Source organism: Spodoptera frugiperda, chromosome 17, assembly GCF_023101765.2.
Source record: "Spodoptera frugiperda isolate SF20-4 chromosome 17, AGI-APGP_CSIRO_Sfru_2.0, whole genome shotgun sequence".
Taxonomy (NCBI): domain Eukaryota; kingdom Metazoa; phylum Arthropoda; class Insecta; order Lepidoptera; family Noctuidae; genus Spodoptera; species Spodoptera frugiperda.
In genome coordinates, this window is record NC_064228.1 from 7,054,077 (window position 1) to 7,066,137 (window position 12,061).

General features: G+C 35.6%; 2 protein-coding genes across 7 annotated transcripts in view; both read left to right on the plus strand.

Moving 5' to 3' along the window:
- The window catches only part of LOC118276825 (neural cell adhesion molecule 1), a 181,233-nt gene extending 169,513 nt beyond the window's left edge, over window positions 1–11,720 (plus strand). For 2 of the 4 annotated variants that reach the window (XM_035595393.2, XM_050699953.1), the window contains exons 4-14: window positions 229–333; window positions 1,823–1,907; window positions 2,637–2,773; window positions 3,273–3,391; window positions 4,725–4,884; window positions 5,756–5,846; window positions 6,377–6,515; window positions 6,999–7,154; window positions 7,854–8,028; window positions 8,830–8,865; window positions 9,198–11,720. In XM_035595393.2, coding sequence (XP_035451286.2) covers window positions 229–333; window positions 1,823–1,907; window positions 2,637–2,773; window positions 3,273–3,391; window positions 4,725–4,884; window positions 5,756–5,846; window positions 6,377–6,515; window positions 6,999–7,154; window positions 7,854–8,028; window positions 8,830–8,865; window positions 9,198–9,292 — 1,298 coding nt within the window. In that variant the 3' untranslated portion in view covers window positions 9,293–11,720. The remainder of the gene's footprint in view (window positions 1–228; window positions 334–1,822; window positions 1,908–2,636; window positions 2,774–3,272; window positions 3,392–4,724; window positions 4,885–5,755; window positions 5,847–6,376; window positions 6,516–6,998; window positions 7,155–7,853; window positions 8,029–8,829; window positions 8,866–9,197) is intronic. The other 2 variants (XM_035595394.2, XM_050699955.1) reach the window with 1 other exon arrangement.
- Window positions 1–12,061, plus strand: part of LOC118276960 (uncharacterized) — a 265,349-nt gene that overhangs the window by 138,807 nt on the left and 114,481 nt on the right. The window lies entirely within an intron of this gene.

Consider the following 12,061-nt stretch of genomic DNA (forward strand, 5'->3'; position numbering starts at 1 on the left):
TCCGGTGCTTTAATGTTTGTATTACTGTAGATCCTGGCTTAAAGAAGTTCAGAGGTCGAGTAAATTTAATCATTGATGCTAGGCAATTCGATTCTCGGAACGAAAAACCATATTTTTGAGAATTTTACGCAGCATTTCAGAGGACTTAAAGTGTGTAAAATCATGGGCTTTTTCAAAAACTCATAGTTAGTTGGCCATTTATTATAATAATGTTTCCGTTAATTTCAGAGCCTCAAGTACAAATGGAGCCGGCAAAGATTGAGACTACTCCCGCGTCCTACGAGGTAGAGGTTGGAGGAGAGGTCCGGTTGGAGTGCAAAGTTACTCCTGAGAGTAAGTACTTCTTGTATTTCTTTTATGTGGTACCTATCTATACTAATATCTATACTAATATTATAAAGCTGAAGAGTTTGTTTGTTTGTTTGAACGCGCTAATCTCCAAAACTACTGGTCCGATTTGAATAATTCTTTTTGTGTTGGATAGCGCTTTTATCGAGGAAGGCTATAGGCTATAAAACATCACGCTATGACCAGTAGGAGCCAAGTAGAGCGGGTGAAACCGCGCGGAAATAGCTAGTAGGTTGATAAAAGAACAGACGGGTCACCTGCTAGTGAGCAATTGACGCCGCCCATGAACACCAGAAGAGATAGAGTGCGTTCTATCTCCTCTATCTCCTTTTGAGGATTGGAGATGAGGGGCGGATTGGACCATTTTACTAATCATTAGGTTCTTCATCTAATTAAACATTAGGTTCGATTCCTAGTTAACTAAATAACACTATTGCCTTAATGTTACACTATACACTATTGTAACAATTACTACTGTAACAATACACTACTAGTGTTATTTAGTGCCTTGATGTAATGCCTCTGTACCATAATCAAATATTTTTTTGAGAAATAAGTATGCTATTCGATGACGACGCAAAAAAATTATAACGTCATAAGTAGCGATCTCCTACTACAAAATTGGTACAAAATTATAGTTTTTGACATTTCGATAAAAGTATTGAATTTCACTATTTCGGAATAAGTCCTAAACATAAGCGTAATCGACCCCAAAATGAAAAGGAACACACACATCGAATAAACGCATTGCATGCAAAAATAATATTTAAATTTCAACTGCATAAAAATGCATCCTCCTCTCCAAATAAAACTGACATCAAAACATTTCCTTTGCCCGTCCCAAAATTAAAAAAATAATCATCCATGATTCATTGCCCAATAAAAAGTTGTTCACAACAAAATGGCGGCGCTTCCGGCTGGCGCCAATGCGCACACGCAGGTTCCGGTTAACTGTCAAACAGAACGTAAACTGACGGATTTGGCTATCTTTGTAATTAAGTGCAATCGTTAAAGGTAAAGTCGGTTTGTAATGTTTATTGCTTTCACCAGGAAACGAACCTTGTACTTACCGCGATAGATGTCTTGGGTTAATAAAATTTGTATAGTTCACATTGACTTTAGAAGTTTAGAGTTATAGACTGAAAATAAAATGTGTTGTTAAATCTTTAAATACTACCATTAATTTGAAGAATATAGGAGTCATATTTGGTACTTAATGTACCATTTGATTGCTAGGGTCTATGATGAAGGCTGTCTATGATGAAGCAGATCCTGGGTTAGATTCCCAGGTTGGGCATAAAATGCTATTGTTTTTTTTTAGTATTACTGCAAACCTCGCTTCATTTGATTTCTAGCCCGAAAAATTGTAAAACTTTTCAATTATATAAAATGTTTTGTCACTCCTATTTGGTTGAAGGTTTGTAGGTTATTTCTCTAGTATGTTTCAATTAATTTATGTGTTTGTTTACTATAGGAACCGTGATAACATGGCACAGGAACAACGACCCTTACTTCATGGGTACCTTGAAGATGCACCCTGAAGAAGTCAGATATTCCATGTAAGTAAAAATTAAAATAAACCTATCTGTCCATCATCGTCATCTACTACTCTTCTACGGTTCTAATCCCTCTCTGTTAAGATAAGGACTACCCTTATTCTTAAGCTGTTGCGGTGGCTTGAGTGGTCACTGAAAATTTAGAAAATACTGCAGCCTATTTTTAACCTACTTCCCAAAAAGAAGGAGGTTTTCAATTTGGCCAGTATGTTTTTTTCCTATGTATGTTTTTTTTTATGAAACATACATAGAAAAAAAACGAGCAGACGTATCACCTGATGTTAAGCAATCGCCGCCACCCATGTACACTTGAAACACCAAAGGCGTTACAAGTGCGTTGCCGGTCTTTTGGGGGTTAGGAATTTAAAGGTTGTTAGGAAATCAAGGATTGAGAAGATTGGGAAGGGGGGTAATTGGGCCTTCGGACACAAGGAAACACAACGCAAGCGTTGTTTCACGTCGGTTTTCGGTGAGGCCGTGGTATTACTCGAATTGAGCGGGCCCATTCGTGCCGAAGCATGGGTCTCCCACACTTCAATGCTTTTGTTTTTAACATCCAGAAAAGATTTCAAACATAATAATATGTTACTGGAAAAATAATTCAGGATATGGTAGTAACAAATACCCTGAACATAAATAACTGGTCACTCATCGAAGGTACTCGACTGATTTCAAGACAGGACCGGGACTCTTAATCATCAACCATCAATTGAATTCACATTTTACTTCCAGAGCGGACAACTCCAAAGACATGGTGATCAGGAATGCGAAGGTGGAAGACAGCGGAGTGTTCAAATGTGAGACCATTGAGAAGGTACCAGTAGCTATCAACCACACGCTGCTCGTCACACAGAAGCCTTCTATTGTCAGTAAGTACAGAAGTTTATCTTCTTCTGTAAAATTTAAAAATAAGTTGGGTTTCCCTTCCTGGCGCTATAACTCCAGAACGCACGAACCGATTTCCACGGTTTTGCATTCGTTTGAAAGATCTCGGGCTCAGGAATCAGGAAAACAGGGAAAATCATTGGTCGATAAACGGAATTAGCCGGGTTTGCTAGTGATTTATAACAATAACAGTTCCATGTAAAAAGTCCTATCCAACGGTATATCACATTCGCCACAAAGAGTCATCAGACCACCACAGATGAAGCCCCGTAGATCTGATGCCTAATCCGAAGCTGCGGACTACCTAGCGGGTTTACCGGGGCTCGAAAAGCAGGAGTAGGAACAGGTTGGTTTTTAGTCAGTAAGACACAATCCCTCTCGCAAAAAAAGCTGTATATCACATGTACTATTATTGAGAGGTAGGCCCAGACTTCTTATATTTATTTCGCACTGTCCTTTAATTGTACAACTTGAACGTTTCAGATATGACAGCGACCAACGGTGGCAGCGTGGGCGAGGGTACCGACCTGACTCTCTCCTGCTTCGTGACTGCTTCTCCTGTGCCAACCGTCATCTGGTCTGTCACTAGGAAGGAACGCCCTGTGAGTACCAGCCTTATTTAGGATCTTTTTATACTGAATGTCTTTAGGCATCTTATAGTTTTAAAGCGGTTTTTCAATTATGGTGTGAGTGACTGTGGGTGCTTTTCCACCCGAGATGTGCTATGTAGCTATGCTACGAAGATGTGAAACTACGTGACTGTTTCCACTGATACTAAGCTATGTAGCTCTGCGAGTTAGATGTGCTATGAAGATGCACTGTCGTAAAGTAACTGTGCGAGAGAGATTTGCAGCTCGAGTATGCGATGTATAGATAGTAGGGACACCATCCATAGCACTGATCTTTCCCTATAAAAAACATATCTCAGCTGAGTCCGTTTCCACCAGTGCTAATCTATGTGTACCAATGAATATGATTGGTGGAAGCCAAACGTATCCACAGCAACATAGCATAGCACATCTCTGGCTTCATGGGTATTTTCCTTACTATCACCCCAAGTCCCCAAGAACCGTTTCTGAATAATTTTGTACCCCAAAAATACCCTTATCTATACTAAACAAACTCTACAGCTTTATAATATTATAATATTATATATTATAAAGCTGTAGAGTTTATAATTTATAATTTATAATAATTTTATAATTTTATAATATATATAATATATAATATTATATAAAGCTGCAGAGGTTGTTTGTTTGTTTGAACACGTTTATCTCCGGAACTACTGGTCCAATTTGAATAATTATTTTTGTGTTGGGTAGTGTATTCATTGAGGAAGGCTATAAAACATCACGCTATGGCCAATAGGAGCCAAGCAGAGCGGGTGAAACCGCGCGGAAGTAGCTAGTTTTACATAAAACCCTTAGGTACAAAGTTACCAACAAAATGTACACGATTGGAAACGTAGTACAGTCCCGTTTTATTATTAAACCTACAGCTTCCGTTACTTGTAGGAATATGAACAAAATAACTCACCGTTTGGTTTGCGGCGACTTTCTTAGAAATTGAGCTATAAATATTCGTAAGGAGAGTAAGTAGAATGACAGGGGAAGTGTAATGGTACATTGTAATTAAGTTTATTTAATATCGGGACTGCTAACTTTCGTGCGATCCTGCCTGTTCATATTAGATAATAATATAACAGTATCAAACGATTGTTTACTATTTCCAAAGAATATATTTATTTTGTCCCATATCTCTTCTTAATATTTTGATTACAATTATTAATCGCTGAAATGGTAGACACATAATAAAATAGTTGGTAGACGTATTGACACAGGAACTGGGCGACAGACCAACAAAACACCCAAAAAACGACCATTCACATTAAAAACGAAACGCCAACAACTATAACCATCTCTTTCCCTCCCACAGAACGAGCGCCTGACAGAGAAGGACGCAGAATTCAACGTGGTCGGAAACCAGTACACCATGCGTATCAAGAATGTGAAGAGCAAGGATGCTGGACAATACTACTGTTACGCTATCAACAAGTTGGGCAGCGACCAATCAGAAGCCAGCGTTGTTGTTAATGGTAAGACTCCTTTTTTTTGAGGGGGGAAATCATCCAATGACTTCTCCCGCCTTGGGTGAGGCGAGAGGGAGTGTCAGACTCTTACTGACTAAAAACCTCCCTGTTCCTTCTCCTGCTTTGAGCCGGAGCCCCGGTAACCTTTAACGTTGTCCGCAGCTCCGGATCAATGGTAAGACTCCTACATAATATTCTTACATAGAAAGAAAAGAAGAAAGAAAAACAGTTTATTTCCACCGATTACAAAACTAATAAACATACATCATTGATAAAATAAAAATAAAAGTATTTCAAGCTTTCATTACATAGCTGTTCTGAATAAAAAATAGAGAAAATCCTCCAAGAAAAGATGCTGATAATGAATTTGTAAAGTCTGTAGTGTTATGGGTATCTCTAGAAGTCGCTGATCGCTTACCATCAGGTGATCGATCGACGTTGACCGCCTATACCAGGGATGGCGAACCATTGGCACGCGTGCTATTGATGGCACGCAGCACAATATTTTGGGCACGTCATTGATCACAAAATCTGTCCTATGCCTGTCGCTATTTTCAGATATGAATAACATTAAAGATTCAGAGTTACACAAATGACTCCAGTTCAGCATGAATTTTGCTTAACGAACTAACAAAAAAAATAATTTAAGTAGTTTTGATGGCACTACATGAACATCAGAACACCATAATTTTAAAAAATTAGCACGTTGTTATGTAAATGTACGCCACCTCTGGCCTTTTCCTTAAAAATAAAACTGATGAAGATATAAGTAAAGGAATGCTGATTTAAATGCATTAACAGCCTTTCTAGATAGTTGAAAGCACCAAGAAGAAATTGTATAACTTCAAAATCAGTTCACATGAGGGTTATTTTACAGGCAAACCTCAAGTCCATGTGCCAAGGACCGTTGTGAACTCCGACCTCAAGATTGAAGCTGTTCTCCAGTGCGTCGCTCATGAGGAAGCCAGGTAAATACGTTCAAAGAATTATTATTTAGACGACATTTGGACGCCCATCCATAATCTGCTTTCTACATTTGGCCGAGGATATCAGTTCAGTTTTAAGATTCCTTCAGATTTGGTATCTATGACTACCTCGTTTGGTGAAGCAAGCGCAAGCGCGTCTGCCGGACAAGAGGTCTCGGGTTCGATTCGGTCGGGCCAAGTGGGTTTTTTCGGTTTATCGAAAATTTCTTAGTGATAGCACGGAGTCTGAAATTGTGTCCAATATATAGCAATCACCCTCTATTATATGGAACTTATAACACAAACGGTGAATTGTGGGTATACATTGTACAGTGGCTTTACTTGCCATAATCTGGACCTCTGCCTGCCCCTTCAGGCATAAACGGCGTGGTCTCTGTAAAATGAATAGACGCTTAGTCAGCTCTTACAACATCCTCGAATCAAATATGGATAGCGACAGCTATTATTTTACTACAAAGAAGAATAACCCTTAAAACAAATTTAATAACGATCATTTTTCGTCCACATTCCAGGCCACACATCCGTTGGTACAAAGACGGTGTTCTGATTGAGGACAGCGAGACCAAGTACGTGATCAGCACCGAAGGATCCCACTCCAACCTGACTGTGTCACCTTCTGCTGACGGAGACTTCGGTACTTTTACTTGTGAGGTAAGTAATAACTCTTGATGTTAAATTATAGTTTTATGATTTTTAAAGGAGTATCTCGCTTGCCTTTATACAACTTTTTTGCGTGGTAAGTTATGATGCGGCCAACGATGGAGCACGTCTACCCATAAGCAACCTATTCACTCGGGCTTTGAAGACACCCAGGTTATACCCATCAGGAAACACAGACTCCGGCAAGGAGTATTTCGCTTACCTTATGCCTGTTTTTCATGTCAAGTGATTTTAAGTGCGATTGCCGAGCAGTGGCAATTGTCTTTTTTAAGAGAGGAAAATCATTTAATGACTTCTCTCGCGTTGGGCGAGGTGACAGAGAGTATCAGACTCTTACTGCCTAAAAACCACACCGTTCCTACTCAGCAACTATTAATCAGAAACTAAATGGTCTCCTAAAATCCCAGATATTATTAACAGCAACATATTCATTTATCTTAACAAAATCTTAAAAAAAATGTCTTTATTTTCCAGGCTGAAAACGACTATGGCACCCACAACCGTTCCATTGAGCTGGTTCAAAGCCCAGTGGTTGAAGATGTGGACATCGACGGCCCCCGCATGACCTGGACTGTCCACTCCCACCAGCCTTTGGAAGAAATGGAAGTGCAGCTTAAGGCTACTACTGATGTAAGTAGCTTATAAAGATGGGTGATGAAGAAGCAAGTACAATGTACAAAAATTAAAATGGATGTCTGAAATTTTAAGTATATTATAAACAGTGATAGGAATAGGTATTAGCCTAAAGTTTGAAGAAGAACAGAGAAAAGAAACTGAGACTTCCTTAGTATCCATCTCCTAACCTCCATCAAGTCTATTAACAGACGATAGGCCTCCTCTGCAGAAGAGGGTTCACCTTAATTTTCATCCTTAGTAGGCGATTTGGTGATGGTAGTTTATAAGGCATCAGGTTTATCAAAGAGCGCTACTGCCATGCCTTTGTTAAATCTGTAGTCCCTTTGTCTTATAGCTTTATAACACCGTGGGAAGAGTGTGTCAATATGATCATCATATCAGCCACAAAACGTCCACTGCTAAACATAGGCTATCCCTAAAAACTTCCAGATAGGTCGGTTGGAAAATTGGAAATTACCTGCACCTAACGAATGCTATCTTAATTATTATGTTTTTCGGCTTACTCACGTAACTATTGGACGAGAAACTCAACTTATTATGTTTTTCGGCTTACTCACGTAACTATTCGACGAGGAATTCGACTAGTTTCAAGCCATGCTAGCAGCTCATATTCATAAGCAGCATTCCGTGACACACACCAACTATCTTTATCAGATCGTCTACCACTACTAAATCAACTTACTTTTCTTACAGGAAGGTGAATGGCGTACCCTCAGCGTCCCAGTCCCTGAAGGCAGACACCACAAGTACGACATCAGCTACTCTTTGGAGGACAAACAGCTGCCTATTGGAGAGTACCTCGCCGTCGTGAAAGTCAAGAACTCCAAGAGCTGGGGTGGTTCCAACGAACCCGTTACTGTTAATATTCGTATGTATTCTTTTTTATTATTATTATATGAAACGTCATCACCTTTTTTTATGAGACATGCCGGTAATCGAGCAGACGTATTACCTGATGGTAAGCAATCGCCGCCGCCCATGGACACTTGAAACACCAGAGGCTTAACAAGTGCGTTACCGGCTTTTTGGGAGTTAGGAATTTAAGGGTTGTTGTTCGGGAATGGGGATGGGGAAGATTGGGAAGGGGGAATTGGGCCTCCGGTAACCTCACTCATACAACGAAACACAACGCAAGCGTTGTTTCACGTCGGTTTTCTGTGAGACCGTGGTATCACTCCGGTCGAGCCGGCCCATTTGTGCCGAAGCATGGCTCTCCCACACTTATTCCCAAAGGGGTAGCCAGAGATGCACATTACGGCACGTAATGTCGCTATACAATGTACACCTACTTTTCACCATTTGTGTTATAAGTCCCATGTAATAGGGGGTGAGCCTATTGCCATATACTGGACAATGCCAGACTCCGTGCCACTACTGAGACTTTGAAATCTCAATAAGATTTTAATTTTAAAAATTTTAACACTTGTGCTACGTTGAAGTAGTTTGAAAAGTTTTTTTTTGTTTTTAACTCTCAACGCCATCTAGCGACAGATGGCTTTACTTACACAAAAAATAATTACTTATTTTTTAAAAGAAATTAATCGACACATAAATGTTGTTTTTTTTGTGTTTTTGCACATTTATTTTACTTTCGTTTTACACTTTTTGTTTTTTTTTTGTGATTATTAACATGTTTTATTATTTTTGCTTTTTCTTTTTTTTTATTTAGAAGATCCACAGTCGCTGTACATCCAGACCGCATCAGGTAATTTTTTGTTTGATTTTTTTTTTGCATTTTTTCTGTTTTAACATTTTTTTTATTATTTAATTTACTTAACTGTCAAACTGAAAGCTGTCAGTACCTCTACCATGAATTTGAAGCAATAGTATTTGTCGATAGTCGCTAGCGACGACGTAAATTTTTTGTATGTCAAATTTTACAACGCCTCTACCGGTCACTTGTGGAACTAAAATTTGCCATACAAAAAATTTACGTCGTCGCTAGCGACTATCGACAAATACTATTGCTTTAAACTCATGGTAGAGGTACATGTGAGAAGAACTGTGAATAATATGTTTTTTTCCTTTTTTTTACAGTGTTCCGTGAAAACACAGGTGGAGCGCATTCCATTCGACCTGTATACTCAGCATTAACGACAATCCTGATGTATCTCCTCGTTCGAATGCTTTAAAAAAACTAGCATAACTTATTTATTGTTATCAAAAGTATTCGATTTTTATCCGAGACAAAACGATTTAACGCTGTTAATTACATTTAAAAATTAAAACGCTTCAAAATTTTGCTAATATCTTAAAAAAAAAAACAGTAAAAAATTCGCTGTTTTTTTTTTGTAAAAATTTTTTTAGGCAGGTATTGAAATTTTTTTTACTATTTGTTTTGTCTCCGTTCCATGAGTTTTCTTTATATATTATTGTACAGAATACATGGTAAGGAAATTAATTTTTATTTTTAGTGTAAGTTGAAAATTTTGAAACTTAAGGTTTGCGAAGATACTTAAATTTTTTTTTGATAAATTGTTGGCTAACTTTTCTAAGGTATCACATGGCGAATGGGCCAGACAGCTGGTAGAAATTAGTTCTTGAAAAATATAAAATGCATCTAAATGCACTCTCGAAATGAAATACCAAAATTAAAATGAAAACCTACCAGCTGACAGGTTCAACGTTTTTAATTTCCGTTAGACCTAAATATTAAAACAAAGTAAATTCAAGACTTGAGAATCTAAAAAAAACCTTTCTTTTGCAACAATCCATTGGATGCTTTTATTAAAATAAATTTTATTAAAAAAGCATTTCAAAAAACGCAGCTTTTAAATTAAATTTAAGTAAAAAAAATATGTTTAAAAAATGACAGCTACTTCGACCGGCTTCTAGTAATGTAAATATTTATTATTATTGAGAAAAAAAAACATTTTTTTAATTTTTAATACCTATTTCGCTGAATTTGATACTAAAATTATTTTTTAAAATAAACGACGTTCCCATTTTTCACTTTTAATGAAATTAAAAAACCGCACTAAAGCAAGCAAATTAGTAAGTCTTTTTAGTCTGCTATTTTTTTTTAGTTTATACATTTAGTCGATTTTTTTCTCACGCTAATATAGTTTTTTTAATAGGTAAATATTACCAAAGTGTATTTAAGATCACATTAGTATGTATAAGTTTATTTTAATTATGTATTACAATTGATTAAATGCTTATTAATTAATTATTAAAAATATTTAAACTGTAGGATTTAATTAGGTACCTTTTGGCTTTTGATATAACTATCGTTGAAAACAATCGTATGATGTTTTTTCTTCTATTTTTATTATGCTAACGCTTTCAATGTAAATGGTTAAAAAGTACAATAAATAAATAAATAGTTATTTTTAAATGTAATAGTGACTTTCTAAAGATAAGTGTGGCTTTAGGATTTTTTTATAACTTTTTGTCAAATCTCGAATATTTTTATCGCATCTATTGGGAATCATTATTCGTATAATAATACTGTTTCCTTTTGTTTTTTTTTTACACAACATTTTTTTATAATTTTACTTTGTAATATTTTTTTGGGAAATCCAACTCCTAAAGCTAAACTTGTCGATAGTTTTAATAAAATAATAAAATAGTGACTAATATGTACAACAAGTCAAGTTAGCTGCCATAATGACTTTGAACGCAGAAAAACCTTTAACACAATCGTCACAAAATTAAATTACAGAGTCAAAAAAATTCATTTCATTCTGTAAAAGTACTTTTCTCTTCTTCCTAATCTGTAATTATCACCTATTAGTCTGTAATTCGAATAAATAAAATAAAAATTCGACTGTTATTAAAATTAAATATTCATTTTTAGCGTTCAAAGTGTTGAAGAGAAATAATAATAATAAGAATTTATATATTACCAGTTATAAAAATGTAGATGTAAAAAACAATGTGCCTGTAATTTATTACAAACATACAATAGTTCCAAACAAGGTGCTTAGTTTTTTAAAATAAAATAAAATAAATAAATAGATACATTCTTCCATTTTTAACTTAAAATATTAGTGAAAAATAATACCTACTAGTCTTTAATGTGTATTACAGAAAGGGGTTTTAAAATAATGTAATAGTTCTGTGAACATAAAAAAAATTTGCAGCTAATACCATTTTTTCTGTTTAAAAAAGACGTCATTATCAAATAAACATTTTGATTCAAAAGAAAATGCTACAGAAAGAATATTATACCAGTGAAATGTAATTATTATTTTTTTGTTTATAAACAATTGTTTCCATCACTATTACCAGTTAAAAGCAGTACATTATTTTTAACCAAAAAAAAATCATATATCACGTATTTAAAAAACAAAATAAAATAATAAGTCTGTAATATCAGAATTTTTCAAAATATCACAATGTCATAGCATTTTTACCATAATATCGATATGTAATAGTAAAGTACAATAGTCGATATTCCTTTTATCGATATAGTAGACATTTTATCGATAATAGTTGGATGTATTGTAAAGTAATTGTTCATGTAATGTATTTGTGCCTTCTTTATACCTAAAATATAAGAGGGTGATATATTTTTTCTTTAACGAATAAATGATTAATGTTTGTAAATATAATTAATATTGTCGTTTTATTTAAATTTACCTTTATAGCCATTTGACATGACATGACATTTGACCATGACACTGAGACTATGGTGATTTAAAAAAATAAAACAGAAATCATGATCATGTTTGTACTTTAATAAAATACTATCAAACATACATAAATCATAATTAAAAATACAAAGCGTCCATTAAAAATATTCGTAATAATTAAAATCTATCAAATCTTTAACACTTTAAGAGATAAAAAAAACACTTCAATATTCGAATTGTTGTTGCGGGTCTTTTTTTTTGAAGGGAAAAAATCATCCAATTGCTTCTGCCACCTTGGATGAGGCGAGAGAGAGAGTATCAGAC